This window comes from Labeo rohita, chromosome 5 (genome assembly GCF_022985175.1).
Source record: "Labeo rohita strain BAU-BD-2019 chromosome 5, IGBB_LRoh.1.0, whole genome shotgun sequence".
Taxonomy (NCBI): Eukaryota; Metazoa; Chordata; class Actinopteri; order Cypriniformes; family Cyprinidae; genus Labeo; species Labeo rohita.
The window spans coordinates 46,098,207-46,120,789 of NC_066873.1; the positions used below are offsets into that span (position 1 = coordinate 46,098,207).

At 32.6% G+C, this 22,583-nt stretch overlaps 1 protein-coding gene across 3 annotated transcripts; it reads left to right on the forward strand.

The window, feature by feature from the left end:
• Window positions 1–1,317: 1,317 nt before the first annotated feature.
• Window positions 1,318–21,751, forward strand: ciz1a (cdkn1a interacting zinc finger protein 1a). 3 transcript variants are annotated; one of them, XM_051110187.1, is made up of 16 exons: window positions 1,318–1,426; window positions 5,011–5,203; window positions 6,901–7,025; window positions 7,444–7,610; window positions 7,735–7,828; window positions 9,422–9,512; window positions 9,767–9,831; window positions 11,142–11,218; window positions 11,390–11,587; window positions 12,705–12,835; window positions 13,568–13,661; window positions 13,802–13,915; window positions 15,565–15,678; window positions 15,784–15,862; window positions 16,160–16,281; window positions 19,295–21,751. In XM_051110187.1, exons 2-16 carry the CDS (start codon window positions 5,058–5,060, stop codon window positions 19,625–19,627), a joined length of 1,950 nt encoding a protein of 649 aa, XP_050966144.1. In that variant the 5' UTR covers window positions 1,318–1,426; window positions 5,011–5,057; the 3' UTR covers window positions 19,628–21,751. The 3 variants fall into 3 exon arrangements, with proteins under 3 accessions (XP_050966144.1, XP_050966146.1, XP_050966145.1); XM_051110189.1 differs by having other exon boundaries at window positions 11,393–11,587; XM_051110188.1 differs by having other exon boundaries at window positions 1,327–1,422.
• Window positions 21,752–22,583: the final 832 nt, after the last annotated feature.

A 22,583-nucleotide genomic window follows, 5' to 3' on the forward strand; every position in this document is an offset into this window, starting at 1 on the left:
TTGATTATTTTTAATTAATTTTATCTATATATCCATTTGTAATAGTTGTATTTATTTATTTAATTTATTATTTTATTTAATTTATATTATTTTAAATTGTTTTAACTGATTTTTATTTAAAATAATATTTATATATTTTTTAATTGTTTTTATTTATTAAATTTACTAAACATGATGCAACCATAAATATTAATGCCCCAGTACAAAAATTACAGAACACTAAATAAATCCTAAATAAAAACACTTAAGTATCATGTCCTTTCACTCCTGTAGTAGGATTAAAGCTTATTTAAGTATTTATTTATTTGTTTGCATATTTATTGTTTATTTAAAATTATTTTATTTGTTCACTGATTTTAATAGTTTTTAATATTTATTCATTTATTATTTTAAATAATTTATATTATTTTAATTGTTTTTATTTATTTTTATTTAAAATAGTATTTATTAATTTTTATTATTATTTATTTATTTATTTATTTAATTTACTAAACAATTAAAAGGCACACACAATGCAATTAATAAATATTAATACCCCAGTACAAAAGTCACAGAACAAAAAATAAATGAATAACATACATTTTAAAAATAAGTATTTTTAAAACACTTTTCATGTCATTTCACTCCTGCAGTAGGATGAATCCTTATTTATGTATTTATTTGTTTATTTATTTATTTATTTATTATTAAATGTATTTTTTATTGATTCATTATTCTATAGATTTTTATCTATTTATTAATTTTTAATTGTTTTTTATTTATATTTATTTGATTATTATTTCAATTAATCTATACTGTTTTGTGTGGTTTTTTAATTTTATTTAAAAGAATATTTATTTTAATTGTTTTTATTGTTTACTAAACAACTAAACGGCACACATGGAGCAACCTTAAATATAAATACCCTAGTACAAAATTGCGAAGACAAAATAAATTGATGAATAAAATAATTAATTTAGGAAAAGGATAAGTATTTTTAAAACACTTTCATGTGAGTTTCATGTTTCACTCCTGTAGTAGGATGAAAGCTTATTTATTTGTTAGCTTGTTTACTAAACAAATATATTTAATATTTATTCATAAATGAATAAACCTTAAAATATTAATACACCAGTACAAAATTGCTGAACACAAAATAATAATAAATAAATAAAACTGTAAGTATTTTTAATAATACAGAATGTACAGAAACATATAACATACAGTATGGAGGGTGTGCAATCAACAAACAAACAAATAAAATTAGACAGTCTGTCCTCCAGTCCTGCAGGGGTCGCTGTGTGTCGCTGTCGTCGCCGCGGCGCTCATTATGATGCGCTGATACCGGTGAGAGTGTGTTAGCGCGCCGCTAATGTGACAGAGGAAGTTTCAACAGGCTGTCGCTCGTTTCTCCTCTATTAAACTCATAATCCCCGCAGCAAAGTTCGTGAGTATCTTATATTCTGCAGATAAATTGACGCCAGGGTTTAGAATATGATCACTGTGAGAGAGGTTCGCTGTTTGTCGTGTTTATTTACAGCTAGCGGTTAGCCGTTAGCACACAGATAAAGATTACGGCTGTGTCCTAAAGCCTGCTGAGGCGCCTATCTAGACAGCATCCTTTTGTAATAATTGCCTGCAGCAAACGCATTTGATCATAAAATGCAGGTGCAGGCGTTTAGGGTGCTGTAAATGCTGCTGTCTGTGTAGGCAACGAGGATTTGAGACACGGCAGACTCGAGCTGTTGTTTATTTCGGCTTGATTGTTTCTCATTCGTTTAGTTAACTGGAAATACTGAAGGTCAAAATCTGGTTAGTCTAGTCTAGATGTTATCTGATGAATGAGTCACTGCATTGAATTCGTCTGGTTTTTATTGTGCTGCTGGTGTTGTATTATTTTCAGCTGTTAGAACTGAATGCAAGGGCTGTTTTATATGACACTGTATTGTTTTATATTGTGCATTGATGCTCTTTGTTTTGTTTGCAATAGTAGTCAAGGTATTATGCATAAAAACGTTTAGTTTGCTGTTTTCGCCCAGTTTCTGGCCGTTTCAGTTTAATATTTTTTTTGTTTTGTTTGTTTTTACTTCTGTTATGGTTGCATAATCTCTATTTTTATCTTAAATAAGCAAACAACCTGGGCTGTTATGTAATGAAAGTTGAAGACAGATTTTATGCTATTTTAATGTGTAAGCAGATACAATATGATACAAACATTTTTCTTGCAGTTCTGATGAAAACTTGCAAGATATAAGAGATTTAAACTCTCAACTGCAAGAAAAAGATCAGAATTACCTTTCTGAGTAATAATTCTGTAATAATTCTGAGTTTATATCTTAAAATTCAGCACAAAATAAAATAAAAAAAAAGAAACAAAATTGTTAGATTGTTAGATTTTTATATATATATATATATATATATATAGTGCATTTATTTAAACTCACAACTGCAAGAAAAAGATCAGAATTACCTTTCTGAGTAATAATTCTGTAATAATTCTGAGTTTATATCTTACAATTCTGTGTTTATATCTTAAAATTTAGCACAAAATAAAATAAAAAAAATAAACAAATTTGTTAGTTTTATATACATATATATATATATATAGAGAGAGAGAGAGAGAGAGAGAGAGAGAGAGTGCATTTATGCTCTTTATGTTTTGTTTGCAATGTTAGTCAAGGTATTATGCATAAAAAACGTTTAGTTTGCCGTTTTCACCCACTTTCTGGCCGTTTCAGTTTAATATTTTTGTTTTGTTTGTTTTTACTTGTGTTATGGTTGCATAATCTCTATTTTTATCTTAAATAAGCAAACAACCTGGGCTGTTATGTAATGAACAGGTTGTTTTAATAAAAGTTGAAGACAGAATTTATGCTATTTTAATGTGTAAGCAGATACAATATGATACAAACATTTTTTTTCTTGCAGTTCTGATGAAAACTTGCAAGATATAAGAGATTTAAACTCTCAACTGCAAGAAAAAGATCAGAATTGTGAGGGGGAAAAAATCAAAATTACCTCTTTTATTTTGTGACAAAAACAGAATTGCAAGTAATAATTCTGAGTTTATCTTACAATTCTGTTTTTATATCGTAAAATTCAGCACAAAACAAAAAAAGATTGTTAGTTTTTTATATATATATATATATATTGTGCATTTATGGTCTTTATGTTTTGTATTCAATGTTAGTCAAGGTATTATGCGTAAAAACACTTAGTCTTTATTTTTGTTTGCTATTTTCACCCACTTTCTGACTGTTTCAATTAAACAGGCTGTTTTTTGCTACTACAAAGATCTCAATGTAAATGACTTCTGTTGTGGTTGGATAATCTCTTTTTATCAGAAATAAGCAAATAACCAGGGATGTTAAATAAAGAACGGGTTGTTTTAATAGAAGCTGGAGACAGAATTTACACTATTTTGATGTGTAAGCACTAAGCAGATGCAATTTGTATGGAAGCCTGTTTCTGCCACGGAAAAAAAAGTTTTTGTATTACAATTTGGTAGTAATATAAAGTTTTACTTTATATTACAATTTGGATTTTTCTGACAGAAACTTGCAAGATATAAGAGAGAAAAACTCACAATTACAATTTTTTATTTTGTGCCAAAAACAGAATTGCAAGGTGAAAACACAAAATTGTGGCGGGAAAAAATTCTGAGCTTATATCTCACAATTCTGTGTTTTATATCTTGCAATGCTGCAAAAGAAAGAAAAATTGAGAGACAAACAAAATTGTGAGATTAAAATGTGCAATTTTTTTTATTATTATTATTATATTCTGTTTGGGCATTTCTAATTGTAAGTACATTTGTTAAAAAAATTGTCTTGTGAAGTGTTATTATTACTAATGCAATATCTTACGCAATCTTCATTACAAATGCTTATATTTTTTATTTTGTGAGTTTTTATCTCACAATTTGGATTCTTTCTTACAATTCTGACAAAAAAATGCAAGAAATAAGAGATTTAAACTCACAATTGAAAAGAAAATCAGAATTTTGAGGTAAAAAGGCACAGTTACTTTTTTTATTTTGTGGCAAAAACAGAATTGCAAGAAGAAAACACAAAAGTTGTGGGAAAAAATAATTCTGAGTTTAAATCTCACAATTCTGTGTTTATATCTTGCAATTCTAAAAACAAAAAAAACTCAGAGACAAACAAAGTTATGAGATTAAAATGTGTGTTTTTTTTAAAAAATAAAACAAATGTGCATTTTTTTTTATTATTATCATTTTATTCTGTTTGGGCTTCCATACTACATGTTCACATCATATCATGTCATATTGCAGTTCTTAATGTAAGTACATTTGTTAAAACAAAAAAAAATGTCTGGTGAAGTATTATTATGACTAATACAATCTTTTACATAATCTTCATTACAAATGCTTATAGAAATGATGGTAATTGTGAATTCTTTCTCACAATTCTGGCAGAAACTTGCAAGAAATAAGAGACTGACTGAAACTCACACCTGCAAGAAAAAATGTCAGAATTGTGAGATAAAGTCATATTTGCATTTTCTATTTTTTTACTTTGTGGCCAAAACAGAATTGCAAAAAACACAAAGTTGTGGGGGAAAAAAGTAATAATTCTTAAGAAAAGTCAAAATTGAGAGAGATAAACAAAAAATTGTGCAATAAAAATGTGCAATTATTTGTGCATTATTTTTATTTATTTGTTCATTATGTAATTATTAAAAATTCTGTTTCAGAAATGGGCTTCCATGAATATGAGATGTGCAAAATGTTATCTAATCTTCACTACAAATGCTTATACAAACAAAAGCCTGTTACATGTTTTTTATGATGTTAAATCCTCTTATATATACATTTAATTTATAAAATGGTTTTATCCATCGTTTATGCTCCTGTTTTGTGAGTTGCCTTGTATGAAAGCATCTATTAAATGCGTAAGTGTGAAGTTCTTTAAATGTTAATACGTGTTGTGTGTGTGTGTGTGTGTGTGTGTGTGTGTGTGTGTGTGTGTGTGTGTGTGTGTGTGTGTGTGTGTGTGTGTTTTCTCTCAGGCTGCAGTGAAGCGGTGAATCTCTGGTATTGACAGCCAGACGTCAGGATGTTCAATCCTCACCAGCAGCAGCAGCAGTTTCATCAGCATCTGCGGCAGCTGCAGCAGCTGTTTCAGCAGCAGACGCCTCCTCCGCCTCCGCCGCCGCCTCCTCCACCGCAGCCTCCGCCCGCCCATCACATCACACATGCACGGTACCGCCAACATCACACTCACTCTGTTTGAGCCAGTCTGCTTTCTGCACACTTCCCATGAATGCACTACGAATCTCATATTCTTTAGGGACAGAATCATTCAATTTGATGTTATTATCAAACATGTAATAAACATTGCATTAAAACTGGCAAGCTTTATAAAGAATATAAGTATATCAATAACTGCAAAGAGTGCAGACAAGAGCGAAGAGCAGAGTGATGCTAGAAACCAAGCACACGTAAACACACACAAATATTTTTCTTGTTTTTTGGTTCTCATCTTTTCTTCTTTTCTAGCTAGGTACTTAATCTAATTGTGTAATAAACATGGTATTGAATATTACAAATATTATAGGCTATGTGATAAATTACGCTTTTTTAAATCAAATATTTATGTTAATATATTTATAATGTTACATTACATATAACATTTAAAATAATATTGTGTGTTTAACATGATTATATTCTAAATAAGTCAGGTTTTTTTATTGCATTGTTACAAAACTGAACCTCATAAAATAACATAAAACCAAAAGCCTGTATAATATTTAATTTGACCTCCTGAGGGGGATGAACAGTATTTTCTGAAGGTTAAACGCATGGTTTTACTTATCCATTAGCAAAATGTGTAATATTTCATTGCTATTTAAAATGTTGCGTTATATATAATAAATACATATAATTACACACTGCCGGCCAAAAGTTTGGGATCAGTAAGATTTTTAATGTATTTTTAAAAAAGTTTCTAATGCTCATCAAGGCTGCGTTTATTTGATCAAAAATACAAAAAATGTTATTGTGAAAATTATTACAATGTAAAACAACATTCTTCTATTTTAATATACATTAAAAATCCAAATAATTTCTGTGATCAAAGCTCAATTTTCAGCATCATTACTCCAGTATTCAGTGTCATAAGATCCTTCAGAAATCATTCTAATATACTGATTTATATAGCATTGTTGGAAACAGTTGTGTTGCTTAATATTTTTTTGGAACCTGTGATAGTTTTTTCAGTAATCCTTGAATAAAAAGTTAAAAAGAACAGCATTTATTTAAAAAAGAAATATTTTCTAACAATATATGCACTACTGTTCAAAAGCTTGAGGTCACTAACTTTTATTCTTTCTTTTTTTGAAAGAAATTAATGCTTTTATTCACCAAGGATGTGTTAAATTGATAAAAAGTGATAGCATAGATTTACACTGTTAGAAAAGATTTATATTTTGAATAAATGCTTTTTAGCTTGTTATTGATCAAAGAATCCTGAAAAAAAGAATCACAGGTTCCAAAAAAATATTTGGCAGCACAACTGTTTCCAACATTGATAATTCTAATAATAAATCAGCATATTAAAATGATTTCTGAAGGATCATGTGACACTGAAGACTGGAGTAACAGCTGATGAAAATTCAGCTTCGCATCACAGAAATAAATTATATTTTAAAATATATTATAATAAAAAAACATTATCTTATATTGTAATAACATTTTGCAATATTATTGTTTTTTTTCTGTATTTTTTTATCAAATAAATGCAGCCTTAATGAGCATAAGAGACTTCTTTAAGAAACACTGCTGATCCCAAACTTTTGAGTGGTAGTGTATACAAAAATACATTTTCATTAAAATGTTTATTTACCATTATTTCACGCTGAATATTGTGTAACATGCATGAGTTTTGTGTTGTTAAACAGGCCTATCGCGGTTTCCGCTCCTGCTCCTCCACCTGCCCGCATGGTGAACCTCTGCTCAGCCACTCAGACCATCATCGCACCCAATCCCATGCTGCAGGGGGCTCTGCTCATGCAACAGATGCAGGGTAAACTCATGTCGTCCTAATATAGCACACACTATATTAAGATACATGTGGCCACTTTAGACTAGCAGAGACGCCTGTTCCTCCTGAACAGTATGCATGAATGAATGTGGACCTCTGACATTACTCCTGCACAGACAGGAGAAACACTATGTAAATTAGCAGCGCTGATTAATTTATTTCTTTTTTTAAAGACAGTCACATATTAATAATGCATTAAAATCTATGTGATAATGTGTTTTTTTTCCCCAAAATATCATTTTTATGATTTTCGGGCGGAGAAACGCTCTAATACATGAGCTTGATGTGATTCATGAGTTTCACCTGTTTAGTCCTGTCTGTTTTGTCTTTGTCCTGTAACTGTCATGTTGTTATATCATCATAATGACTATTATATTGGTGGTTTTCGTCTTGTCTGCAGCGGGCGGCATGCGTGGTTTTGCGATGGGCGGGCAGCAGTTTCCTCAGTTCTTCGCTGCTGGATCCAGAGCGTCTCTGCTGGGACCCGTCCCAATGGGAGTCGCCATCAAAACCCCACATATGGGATTCCAGCGACATTTCACGCCACACACGCGCTACTTCACCAATGTACGTGTGTGTTAAACCTGTATGGGATTGCACATTTGATTTTTTTTTTCTGACATACATTAATCACTTTTAAACAAATATGTTATGGTTTATTTGTTAAAACTGTGACTCTGAACGCACACAGGAGTTTCAGGCTCGTCAGCCAGACAGGAAGAGGGAGAACGAGCAGAAATCTGTGGGTAGCAGCGAAAGCCAACCAGAAGCCAGCAGCAGCAGAGGTATTTGGAGGTCACATGTCTCGTTAGCAGCTCTGTGATTGTCAAACAGTTGTGCATGAACCAAATATGTGACCCTGGACCACAAAACCAGTCATAAGCAGCACTGGTATATTTGTAGCAATTGTCAAAAATACATTTATGGGTCAAATGATCGATTTTTCTTTTATGCCAAAAATCATTAGGATATTAAGTAAAGATATTTTGTACATTTCCTACCATAAATGTATCAAAACTAAAAACTTTAAAAGTGATTTTCTCAATATTTTTATTTTTAATTTTTTTACCCACAGATTACAGATTTTTAAATAGTTGTATCTTGGCCAAATATTGTCCTATCCTAACAAACCATACATCAGTTGAAAATATATTTAGATGATGTATAAATCTCAATTGCAAAAAAAGGATCCTTATGACTGGCTTTGTGGTCCAGGGTCACATATATGCAGAAATCATGTGAACATCACAAAAAAGCAAATTTTAGTAATTCTATGAAACATGTGTTTCCTACAGAAGAATAATAAGAAGGAATGTTTTCCTTTTTAAAAAACTTTTTTTGTGTACATTATGCAACCCTCATATTTGCTAAATGAAAGCCAATACTAATTTTATTCTGATTTCAAAGACATTGTCTGTGCTGTAGAAAATTACACTTTATTATAAAACATGATAAATTCTGCTAATTTCATCATTTATAATTAGCAGAAAACACCACAAACGCATAATTTCTGTCTGAATCTGAGCCAGATTACAACTTTTGATCAATTCTCAGCCTTTTCTCACATGCATGACAGTACTTTATGCCTAATCCTGATTTCAAGGTTAGAATTACAGCCAGTGACAGAAGAGCAGATGCTTTCTGCTTTTACTGCATCTAAACAGCCACAGAAAATCACAGACTTTGTGAAAACAGCTTATTTATAAACTTGCGTTTATGTAAATTTCTTTGAAATAAAGTAGATTTTAACACGTCCATTCTTTTTTTAGACTGTAAGTTAAATGCAACATTTTGAAAACTTTTTTTGTCATTAAAATCAAAACTTTTGTCATTTGACTGCTTTTGTTATTTTGATAAGTGCATTAAAGCTGATGCATATAAATGTGAAAAATCTTCATTTTTATTTTCCCACAAACGTGTACATGATGAAAGATATTTATTACTATTTTTGAACTCCGCATCATCAAATTAGGCAATATTTGGCCTTTTTTGCAAATCAGCGGAAATATGTATTTTTTTAAATGCAAGGCTGTGTAATGCTTAAATAAACACACAATCCACATACACCCAATCATAAAAACATGAAAATAATCAAATCAACCAATTTAGTTTATGCAGTAAACAACTGAAATAAACACAAGTGCACAAATATAGGATTATATAATATAAAATTTAATTGAATTAGATTTGAATGCAATGAATTTAAACATTCGGATAAAAGGCAAGTTCACAGTACAGATGTGACGTTTTAACACTATTTAACAAAACAGTAATTGAAGAGACACAATCAAATATTTAAAGCAATGATAATCTATCTTTTTAAGTCTAGAATGATTGTTTTTGAAAATATGTAATGATCTGTGTTTTAATGTAAACAGCAGATGAAGCAGCCGCTGCGGCCGGTCCGGGATGTCAGGAGTCTTCAGAGCAGCCCGATGAACCAGCGGCCAAAAAACAAAAAACACAAGAGTCAGTGGCTTTACATCTCTCTATTTATGTCAGAATTGTCCTTAAATCAACATGCAATCAAAACAGATTTTTTTTTTGTCACTGGGACTGATTCATTATGCACATCACTCCTTAAAATTTGACTTCTACATCTTTCATCATGAATATAGCACATAAAAGTTGATTTGGTCCATTGTTTAGTGTGTTCTGTTTGCTCTTGATGTGTTTAAATGTGTTTGAATAAAAACTATCATGTGGTTTGTGTGTTTGTGCAGGTCAGAAGAGCCTGTGGAGACAGAATCAGCTCAAAGCGCTGAATATAAGAGTCCAGATCCTGCAGGTAGGGAAGATTTCACCTTTATCACAACTGTGCTGAAACAGTGTCGGAGAGTTTAATGGAGTATTCTATTCATGCTTTTTTTTTTTTTTTTTATATATATATATATATATATATATATATATATATATATATAAAATGTATCACATCTGTAACCAACTGTTAATTATATATAAAATGTATCACATCTGTAACCAACTGTTAATTACAAAATAATTTTTCACTTAATTTGTAAAAAAAAAAAAAAAAAAAAGAATAAATAAATAAAATAAATAGAAAATGTGTTTACTGTAATAAAGGAAGGTTAAAACTTGAGGGTTTAAAAGCAGAAACGTAAAGCTTTTTTTGTGTCTTTAGTAAAAAAAAAAAAAAATCAATTGCCATTGATAAAATATCAGAATCAGAATTAGCAAACACTAGGAATTTGTTGTATTTTTTTTAAGGTGCTCCTGGTACATACATGCGTACATACATACATATCTGACATGAGAGCAGAGAAAAACATTTAAATAAAAACTTAAAATGAATAATAATGTGTATGAATCTAGGTACGGCTGTATAAATAAATAAAGAAATGTGCATATGTATTTAAATAATATTGCTAGAAATCAGCATATTAGAATGATTTCTGAAGGGTCATGTGACACTGAAGACTGGAGTAATGATGCTGAAAATTCAGATTTGATCACAGAAATAAATTACATTTTAAAATATATTCATATAGAAAACATCTAATTTAAATTGTAATAATATTTCACAATTTTTACTGTATTTTTGATCAAATAAACTCACCCTTGATGAGCACAAGAGACTCTCAAAAACATAAAAAATCTTACTGATCCCAAATTTTTGAATATTTTAACTATAGACCATTTCGCTAGACGTAAACAACACTGGTCCAGAAGTGCTTCCTGTTTTGTTTTTAATTTTTTTATTTCACATATACAAATACATCTTAAAGGTGCTAATGTAACATTTTCAACCAGTCAAATGTTATGTTGATTGTATTTTTTGTGATGTTTGTGTAAAGTAAAAAAAAAAAAAGTAACAGTAAGTGTATTGGGACCAGTATGTTTACATCTGGCGAAATGGTCTATAATAACTCTGTGTGTGACGTGTAAATCCACACGAGTGCTACATAACTGTAATAAGCTTCATGTTCTGATTGTGATTGTCGCACAGCATTTTCTTCTGTCTCTGGAAACATCTAGTGCTTTTGAGCTAAAAATATTTCTCTAAATGGATGAGCGTATGGTTATGTGTTATTCATGAGGGTGGAATCCTCTTCCTGTAAGTGATCTGATGTGTTTCAGAGCTCACGCTGCAGGAAGGAGGCGGAGTGGACGGGCCGCTGGCCGCTGAAGCAGATGAACCGAGTCAAGTGGCTGAGGTTGGTACCATCTGTATGATCTAAGTGATTAAATACACTATTTTTACCATAAAATGAGTGAAACAATCCAACGGATGCTCATTGGAAGATGAACCTGAGCTGTATCTAGTCAAGAAGCACTACATTATTCTTCAAATAATATAAAAATGTGTCTTGTTTGCTTCTCATCAGCAGGTTGAAAGCACAGAATCTCCAGAAAAGGATGTTGAGCAGCAGAACAGCGATGGTCCAGATGAAGCCGCGGGCTCCGATTCAGTCCCTGAGATTAAGGAAACCACAGTCACTCCTGAGGAGGTCAAAGATGGAACAGCAGAGACATCCAGCAAGTTCTTCTGCTATATTTGCAACATCACTTGCCATAACCAGCAAGTATGTCTCTCTGACATCATCTTTAATGGTTTACATGATCTGATTTATAGCATAACTGGTGTGAGATTTTGCATGCATGTTAAAAGAGAAGTCCACTACTACTTCGCTTGTCATCCAAGATTTTTGTCTTCTTTCTTCAGTCGTAAAGAAATTGTTTTTTGAGGAAAACATTTCAGGATTTTTCTCCATATAATGGACTGATATGGTGCCCCGAGTTTTAACTTCCAAAATGTAGTTTAAATGCAGCTTCAAACGATCCCAGCCGAGGAAGAAGGGTCTTATCTAGCGAAACGATCGGTTATTTTCATAAAAAAAATACAATTTAAATACTTTTTACTCTCAAATGCTAGTCTTGTCTTGCTCTGCATGAACTCTGTGTATTCTGGCTCAAGACAGTTAGTGTATGTCGAAAAACTCCAATCGTATTTTCTCCCTCAACTTCAAAAATCATTTCAGAATCATCCTACATCACTGCAGAAGAACAGACACAGTGTTTACAAAGTGAACATGCAAAGAAGATCAAACACCCTTAACAAAAAAGGTAAAACAGCGATATAGAGCGATTTTGAAGTTGAGGGAGAACATGAGATGGGAGTTTTTCAACATACACCAACTGACATGAACCAGAACAAAAACAGTTCAGGCAGAGAAAGACAAGACAAGCCTTTGACATTAAAAAGTATATAAATAGTATTATTTTTATGAAAATAACCAATTGTTGCGCTAGATAAGACCCTTCTTCCTCGGCTGGGATCATTTACAACCACATTTGTGATCATTTGAAGCTGCATTTAAACTGTATTTTGGAAGTTCAAACTTGGGGCACCATATCAGTCCATTATATGGAGAAAAATCCTGAAATGTTTTCCTCACAAAACACAATTTCTTTACAGCTGAAGAAAGAAAGACATGAACATCTTGGATGACAAGGGGGTGAGTACATTATCTGTCAATTTTTGGTCTGGAAGTGGACTTCTCCTTAATCATGTTACTTTTCATAACCCTCACTGATAAAAAGCAGTTTGACCAATTGCTTTTCGATCGTTTTTTGCACATCGCTTTGGATGAAAGCATCTGCTAAATGCATGAATGTAAAGTTGAAATCTTGTGTGTGCAGAATTTCCAGAGCCATATGAACGGACTGACGCACCAGCAGAAGATGATGGAGATCCAGCACATGAGTAACGCGTGTCTCGTCACGCTGCTGCCGCGAGTCCAGGAGTCCCTGCAAGGAGCTCGAAAAGACGGGTGAGAGTCTCTGATGATGCTGGGTTCATTCATTAGTTTATGTGTGTGTGAGTAAAGAAATCAGGCCATCCAAAATTAGGTTGAGTTTGTTTGTTCATCAGATTTGAAGAAATGTGTCATTGCATCAGTGTCTCACCAGTGGATCCTCTGCAGTGAATGGGTGCCGTCAGAATGAGAGTCCAAACAGCTGATAAAAACATCACAATAATCCACACCACTCCAGTCCATCAGTTCACATCTTGAGAAGACAAAAGCTCAAACAAATCCATCATTAAGATGTTTTGAACTAAAATACGAGTCCATAATCCATAATAACAGCTCTAAACAAATATGTGGCTGGATATTGATGTGAGAGACAACAGGAGACTTTTTCAGGACTTTTTCACTGGAGGAAGCGTTATTATGTATTATAGACTCATATTTTAATTAAAAATGTCTTGATGGATTTGTTTCAGCTTTTGTCTTCTCAAGATGTGAACTGATGGACTGGAGTGGTGTGGATTACTTGTGGATTATTGTGATGTTTTTATCAGCTGTTTGAACTCTCATTATGATGGCACCCATTCACTACAGAGGATTCTTTGATGAGCAGATTCACCTGTTTACATAATTAAGAGTGTGCCTCACATTTTCTGCATCTTTTGCAGGAGCGATTGAAGCATCAGTTCATTTTTACATGTCTAAACCAGTTATCTCTGTTTTTATTCTTCTGATTGGTCTGTGCTCTTGCAGGGAGAAGAGACCAGGCCTGCAGCGATGGTGCTCCACCTGCCAGACACACTTCACCTCCAACGTCATGGACCATCGCAGAACCAAGGAGCACAAGGTGAACAAGCCGCCACTATTCCCAACCAGACTTCATGCAGTCACCAGTGCATATGTGACCATTTCTTTTTGGATGAAAGTTTAACTGTAACCTCAAGCTGATGGAGTTAAAGCTGAACGTCTCTGTGTGTGTTTGTACAGCGCTGTAGTCGCTCGTCCAGCACCAGCTGCACCGTCTGTAAGCTGCACTTCAGGACGCCCAGAGAGTTTGTGGAGCACATGCAGTCGACGGAGCACAAGCAGCGAGTCGAGCAGGTAATGTTCAGATACGACTGATGATGATGATTGTTTGTGTCCTGCTATATGGTGAATCAGAATTGTGACCCTGGACCACAAAACCAGTCATAACCAGTCATAAATAAGCTTTCCATTGCTGTGTGGTTTGTTAGGATAGGATAGGATATTTGGCCAAGATACAACTATTTGAAAATCTGGAAACTGAGGGTGCAAAAAAATCAAAATATTGGGAAAATCACCATTAAAGTTGTCCAAATGAAGTTTTTAGCAATGCATATTACTAATCAAAAATTAAGTTTTAGAAGTTAAGATTAAGTTAAGTTTAAGTTAAGATATATTTGCGGTAGGAAATTTACAAAATATCTTTGTGGAACATGATCTTTACTTAATATCCTAATGATTTTGGACAAAAGATAAATTTATCATTTTGACCCATACGCTATTTTTTGGCTATTGCTACAAATAAACCTGTGCTACTTAAGACTGGTTTTGTGGTTTAGGGTCACAATTGATTTTTTAACTCTTGAAAATAATTGAAAATGTTGGGAACGAATGTTCAATACAGTTTGTAGTTTCAACATGTAGTTTCCACAGAATATAATTTTAGCTTCTCCCTTATTTTGTAAAAATGAACAAAAATTGTGTTTGCAGTAATGTACTTAATATTACAGTCTATAGGATGAAGTATAAGTATGTTTTACCAGGAAATACAATTTCAGTCTTAAATTTTTAATTCACATTTAATTTTGTGTGTTAATTACCATTTCTTTGTAACTATTTGTGAAATTAAGAAATTTTGGAGTGAAAATTTTTTCAAAGTAAATCATACTACAATTAGTATTTTTTTCAGTGTAGAAGTGTTATTTTAGTATCATTGATATACAATTATAATTATTAATGTTTTGTATCTTTCACCTTTTTATTTTTATTTCCGTTTTCATTTGAATTTCACGTAAAGGTCTAGTAATTGCTGTGTGTTTTGGTCATTTTTAGTAGTTTTAGTTTTTTTTGTTTTTTTGACAATTTTTATTTCAGTTTTAGTTATGTTAGTAAATTAAAATGAGGAACTAGCTAGAAAAAATTTGTGTGTGTATTTTTTTTTTTTTTAATTTATTTCAATTTTTTTTTCTATTTCAATTTTTTTTTATTTCAATTTTAACTTTTTTTTTTTTTTTTTTTTTTTTTTTTTAGCTCTACTTAACTATAATAACTCTGGTGTAGAATTCATTTAAGAAAAGACATGCCGTTTTAAAGATATCGCTACAAACATTATGGAATCTTGTACTAACATGTGACAAATTTACTTTATGTAATAGGGTTATTATAGTTAACATGTTTGTTACTTGAAATAAAGCACAACAAATGTTAACTTAAAAAAAAAAATTCATTGAGCTAGCCCCAAGGTAACATTTCTCATTTTTATTGACTTTAATTTAAAGCACTAAAACAACTAAAACGTAATAAGTAAAAATAAAAAATCTATATATATATATATATATATATATATATGTATGTTTTTTTTTTTAAAAACACGCATCAAAATTACTAAGACTTCACGTAAAATTAAATTGAATACAGAAAATATTTCACTAAGATCTAATTCAGTATATTAACAGAAACTATAGTAGTGATTGCGAGCGTGCTGTTGTTCTGTTTGTATGGATCAGCTGTGGAAGGAGACGGGTAAAGATGGGGCGGATCAGCTGAACGCTGACATGTTTCTGGGTGAAGAGGACGGCGAATGCAGCGAGGACGAGAGGGAGGACGAGGAGAATGGGAAGGTGAAAGCGTCTCCGTGTTTTCTGTGTTACAACTGATAAACGCAGTCCTCCATATGTCCATATGTGTGACGCTGAGCTCACGTGACTCTCGTGTGTCTCCTGCAGGAGGGAGTGTCTGCGCAGATGGAGGTCACACTGGAGGATCTGACCGAAGAAGAGGAGTTCGACTCAGACACGTTGTACGGTGGGTAATCATCAGTGACAGACCTCTTGAATGAATGGTTTCAGCAATTTGATGCGGACACCAAAATCGGACGTCTCGTCTTTGACCCACATATTATAATCACAACACTGTCCACTGGAATGCTAGTAATAGCTAAAGTTTCAGTACAGGCGTTAACTGTTTTTGCATTATGGCTCAGACTGAAAGAGCTTTCACTGTGATCTTTATATTCCAATCCCTAGTATTGATGACATTTATTAAATTGTGTTTTAATTTTTAACACGAGTCATTGAGTATATAACACTGTGTCTCTCACAGGCTCTAGTTTTGTGGTGCCCGTCGCTGGCTTTCTCTGCCGTCTGTGTAATCAGTTTTATCACTTTGAGTCTTCGGCTCGACACGCGCACTGCAAGACGGTCAAACACTTCGAGAATCTCAAGGTACGTTACAGCTTTAAGTTGTCAGATCTGTGCTGATACACATTTGTCCAACAAGCTGCAAACACAAAACACTAGCTTTGTGTCGTATTTTTAAAAGCTAAATAAACATATTTATTAATATATATTAGTATATTATGCATTTATTAAACACTGCAGTATATACATTTTTCAAATCAGTTTGCTTGTTATTTGGATTCAATAATATTTTGTGTAAATCGTCCTGTTTCAGTTTAATTCTGGGGTCTCATTGCATTGACATGTTTGACATTGTAAATAATATAATCTGATCATATAATCTACTTCTGGTAACCATCTTGTCAGTAAAATAAAATTTATAAAATATCCTGCTTTTTTTGAGTATTTTTATACTATTATAGTATTTATTAATATTTTAAAGTAGCTTTTATTTCTGTTTTAGTTTACGTTTTAGTATTTTTATTTTTTTTTTCTCATTGTATTTTTTGTTTTAGATATTTAGCTTTTTAGGTATTAGAATAATTTAATGTTAGTTTTACAGGGTTTGTACAAGGTGCTTAAAGAACTTGAATTTGACTTTTTGAAATTGAAGGACTGGAAAACCCTTGAAAATAGCAATATTCCTGAAAAGTGTTTGAACTGTTGAAAGACAATGTATCTATGAAATAAGTGTTTTTTTTTTTTTTTTCAATAAGCACATATCTTTAAACGCAGATCGTCTAATGTAGAGTTTTCAGTGCTGCTTTAAACGTTACAATACTGTTTATACTCATGATCACCTGTAGATAAAATGTTCATTACAGTAAATACTGATAAATGTAAGATTGACTTGAATGATGTGAGATGACTGGATGCTTTCAACTTATTTTCGTATTTAACTGTCTGCAATTCCAGATCGCTATTTCAAATAAAGCGAATTACGCTACAAACTCCATCATAATGCACAATGTTTAACGTTACATCTAACATGTATTTTGAGCTGCAGATCGTCATATTAATGGAGTATTTCACTAGTTAGTAAACCGGATACCTCACGTCAATATGTTGGTATTTTGTGTTGGATGTTTTCTACTAAATTTGTTTTCTACAAAATTTATTTAAAAAAGTTAAGCTGCAATCAGCTGATTCTCCATCTTGGCTGAGCTTTCAATGTTGTTACGGCAAAGGATGAAGCTAATTGGTTGAATCATGTCACATGACCCGCGGCGCGCTTGCGGCATTTTAAAAAAAAAAACGTTTCATCTTGATGCGGCGTCGCTTCCGTTATGAGCGCAGCTGCCGTGCGTTACATTTGAAATAACGAGCTTGAGCGCGCAAAAGACGCGATATGTGAACGGCCCCTAAACATGACTGAAGACGCGACGAACAGACGAACCGAATAAATTGAGTGAGTTATTTACGCTGGAGCCGCTCCGATTGATTCAAACTCGTGACTTTGATCATTCAGTTCAAGTGATTCACTAGCAAAAACCAGATCAAATTAAAAGAGCCATTCATTTTCGAATTCGTCATCGCTTGTAATGATTTTAAAAAGCACAGTGATGGGTGAAACGGCGCTTTTCGAAATCCCGAATCAGTTAAACCATTGCGTCGCAAAATGATTCACTGTTTCGAAGCGTTCAAAATAGATCGTTAATCACTTGATTCATTTGATTTCTAGCGGGTTTGTGCGTCAGTTGATTCAAATCGGAACTTTGTGTATTACGAATAATTTGATTTAAATTGGAACTTCGGAGCCGTTTCACGAATCATTTCGCAAATAAAATGATTCGTGATTCACGAATCATTGTTCAGATCGGGAAAACGCTGATCGTGAATCATTTGATCCAGATCGAAACTTCTAAGCGGTTTCGCGAATTGTTTGATTCAAATCTGAACTTCGCATATTGCGAATCATTTGATTTAAATCAGAGCTTCGGAGGCAGTTCGCGAATCATTTCGGAAATTAAATGATTCGCAAACGCGAATCATTTTTCAGATCGGGACTTCAACACGCGGATCGCGAATCATTTGATTCAGATCGGAACTTCGGTGGCGGTTCGCAAATCATTTCGCAAATGAAATGATTCACGATCCACGAATCATTTTTCAGATATGGAAAACGCAGATCGTGAATCATTTGATCCAGATCAAAACTTTTGAGCGGGTTCGCGAATCATTTGATTTGAGATCTGAACTTCGGATATTGCGAATCATTTGATTTAAATCGGAACTTCGGAGGCAGTTCGCGAATCATTTCGCAAATTAAATGATTTGCGATCCACGAATCATTTTACAGATCGGGACTTCAAAACGCGAATCGTGAATCATTTGTTTCAGATCGGAACTTTTGAGCGGGCTCGCGAATCGTTTGATTCAGGTGTGAACTTCGGATATTGCGAATCATTTTATTTAAATCGAAACTTCGGTGGCGGTTCGCGAATCATTTCGCATTGCTACAAATACCATAGATAAACTATGGGTAACAAAACAATGATTAATTTGTGGTTAACATGATTTAACTATAGTAACCATGTTTGATTTGCCAGGTTAATAACAAAACAAAGAAGGATAAATATATTTATTTATTAGTTAATTTATGTATTTTTATTTTATTTATTTATTTATTTATTTATTTTTGTCTAGTCTTTTCTAGATCAACTTTGAATAAAAAAAGAGAGATTTAGAGTCAGATTTTTGTTTATGTATGTGAACTTTAGCTACCAGGAAGCACAAATTAAAGAAGTTCTATTTTCCTAAGTTTGCTTTTGAGTCGTCAAACAATCCAAAGAAAACATCTTTAAAACAGAGAAAAATCACTTAGAAAATGAGAAGATGAACATGAATAAATCTGATCAAAATGAGTTCATTGGCAAACAAGTGAATGAATTTTTCTCAGTGACAAAAAAAGATCCATAGGATCTCTTCATATTTAAGGAGAGAACTATAATTTCCAAGTGGGACATCACTTATGATTTTCAAAGGTTATGTTAAGGGTCGTGTTAAATTGGCCAAAAAATGCATCAGATGTTAATGTTGTTGATTTGTCTTTGCACAGCGTTATAAAGCCTTAAAGAAGCATGAAGACTCCGGCTCAACCTCAGTAGAACCAGCAGACCACATCAGTCCAGATGAAACCTCTCTCATCCCAAAACCAGCCCTGCAGACGTCGCAGTCCTGCAGCAGTACCTCACATCCCAGCAGCAGCATCAGCAGACTCAACGCCAGCAGCAGCGCACAGGAAGTCCAGACGGCCGCACAGGAAGAAGCCGTCGCCGGAGAGCCCGAGGAAGACGACGAGGCTCCCACCGCCGTCCCGGAGGGGAAGGGCGCCCGGGGCCGAGGCAGGACTCCCGCTAAGAGACGAGGACGAGGAGGAAGACGACGCTGAGACACGGAGTACTGTATCAGCCTCAGAGGACCGTAGTGAAACCACCCGCCGTAGACAGTGTGTGTCTGTCCTGCAGTTCAGACGGGTTCGTGCCACAGATTCACGCCTCTAACCCTGTTTGTACAGTAGCTGTGATTGTCATGAGCACACGAACCTCAGATGAAGGGAATGATGGGAGACGCCGCCGGAGAGCGTGAGTCTGAAGTGAAGACGTTTTTGATCACGGGTGAATCGCACCAAAACATCAACGTGTCCAGCTCATGTTTCAGAACAAAACCAAAAAGATCTTTATATCAGTCTATATATGAAGAGTTCATTTGCAAAAATAGATAACTTTTTTTTTTTTTAACAGTTTTCAAAATTCATGTTTGTTTTTTTTTATGTAAGTAAAATAACTAAAAAAATACAGCTAAGTAGCACAATAAAACACAACAAAAGCATAACAAAAAAAACATGATTTTTGAAAAAAAAAAATCTGTTTTTGCAAATAAACTCTTCAAATATATATTATGAAAATTAAATGATAATTCAGTACTAAAAGTCCCAAAATATTTTTTTAAAGCGAAAAAAGTGTGTGTATAGATGTGAAATTTTATATATATATATATAAGACAACTATATAATCTTATATAAATTTTATAATATATATTTAATGTTTATAATATATATACAAAATATTATTTATATAATTTTCTATAAATTTTCATATACATCACATATCATGTAAACAAAAACTTTTGTTTTGGATGCAATTAATTGTTTAACATATATATATCTATATCTCTATCTATCTATCTCTCTCGCTCTCTCTCTCTCTCTCTCTCTCTCTATATATATATATATATATATATACACACACACACACACATACATAAACACACACAATAGATGTTTTACAAACATACAAAATTTATTATATACTATATAATTTTCTATAAATTTTCATTTACTTTTTAGTGTGTATATAGCATAATAAAAATTGAATATATATAACATTTATATAAAATTATATAGTATATATAATACATTTTGTATGCATTTAATATATAAATTAATTATAAATATGCTATTAAAATGTAATTATCATTTAATTATTTTATGATAATTGCACACCTTCTCCCCAATTTTCGATTACAGTAGCGTGAAATATTATTGTCATTACCAAAATACAAAAATGGCGTTATTGCAAAATAGTTGTTGTACTGAATTTAGTGAGCAGTTTTTAATTTTAGAAAATTAATTTTAAAAAGAATGATTTTGCATTACATTACTGTTACATATGGGGGAGAAATGTGCTGAATTGTCATGAAAATAATGTCACAGTTCAAAACGCATTGATTTAAGTGTAAACTCACTATGATACTGAGTTTTTGGTTTTGGTGCCGATCGTGAGCTGAACGTGTTTTCTTTGAGACTGACGCTGGAGCGGCGGGTTTGTACTGACTGTAGAATGTAGCAGCACTGAAACATGTTTAACGGAGCGTTTCATAAACATGCAAACGTGATTGTAGTTTTGATATCGGTGTCACACGATTGAAGATCCAGATGGGAGACGAAGCTTATTTTGCATTGGTTTGACATTTAATGGGTTTAACACACTAGTCTCAGTCCTGACAGACTCAACAACTCAAACACTGAAGTATCTGTACGTTCTTTTCTTCTAAACATCTTCAGACTGAGTTTTTCCTTAACCTCACATGGTTAAATAAGCAGCTGCTTCAGTTTAAAACACATCACAAAACCAGCACTGATCATGTTTTGTAGCTGCTGAACCAGAAGGAGAGAGTCAGCGTGTCGTTCACACGAAGCGCGTCGTACCGAATGCTGTCTGACGGCACGCGGGTGACATCGCGACTGATCTTATTCTGCCTTCATTACTTGACTTATCCAAACCGAGGGGTTATTTTTACACTCACTTCACCTGTTAGCACTTCTAGTTTAGCAAACAGTTCATTTGTACCTTCAGGTGTTTGTACAGCTGATTGTATTCTGGACAATCTCACAAAGCACAAAAGAAAGAAAAAAAGAAATATTTTGCATAAAGAAAATGAAGCCAGTTCTTAAGACTTTTAGAGATGACCTTTTCATGACAATTAAGCACATTTGCTCCTAATTTTTCATTATTTTTTTATATATATATATATATATATATAAATACACACTACCGCTCAAAAGTTTGGGATCAGTAAGACTTAATGTTTTTTTAAAGAAGTCTCTTCTGCTCATCAAGGCTGCATTGATTTGATTAAAAATACAGAAAAAAACAGTAATATTGCAAAATGTTGTTACAATATAGAATAATGGTTTTTATATATATATATAAATATATAATATAATTTATTTCTGTGATGCAAAGCTGAATTTTCAGTATCATTACTCCAGTCTTAAGTGTCATTCTATCATTCTAATATGCTGATTTATTATTAGAATTATCAATGTTGGAAACAGTTGTGCTGCTTAATATTTTGGAACCTGTGATTCTTTTTTTCAAGATTCTTTGATCAATAACAAGTTAAAAAGAACAGCATTTATTCAAAATATAAATCTAACGGTGTAAATCTATGCTATCACTATTTATTAATTTAACACGTCCTTGGTAAATAAAATTGTTAATTTCTTTCAAAAAAAGAGAGAATTAAAATTTACTGACCACAAACTTCTGAGCAGTAGTGTATATATTGTTAGAAAAGATTTATATTTTAAATAAATGCTGTTCTTTTGAACCTTTTATTGATCAAAGAATCCTGAAAAAATATCACAGGTTCCACAATGAAAAAAAAAAAAAACTGTTTTCAGTGTTGATATTAAATCAGTATATTAGAATGATTTCTGAAGGATCATGTGACACTGAAGATTAGAGTAATGATGCAGAAAATTAAACTTTAATTATAAATATATATTAAGTTAATGTTTATTAATATAGAAAAACATTGTTCTACATCATAATAATATTTCA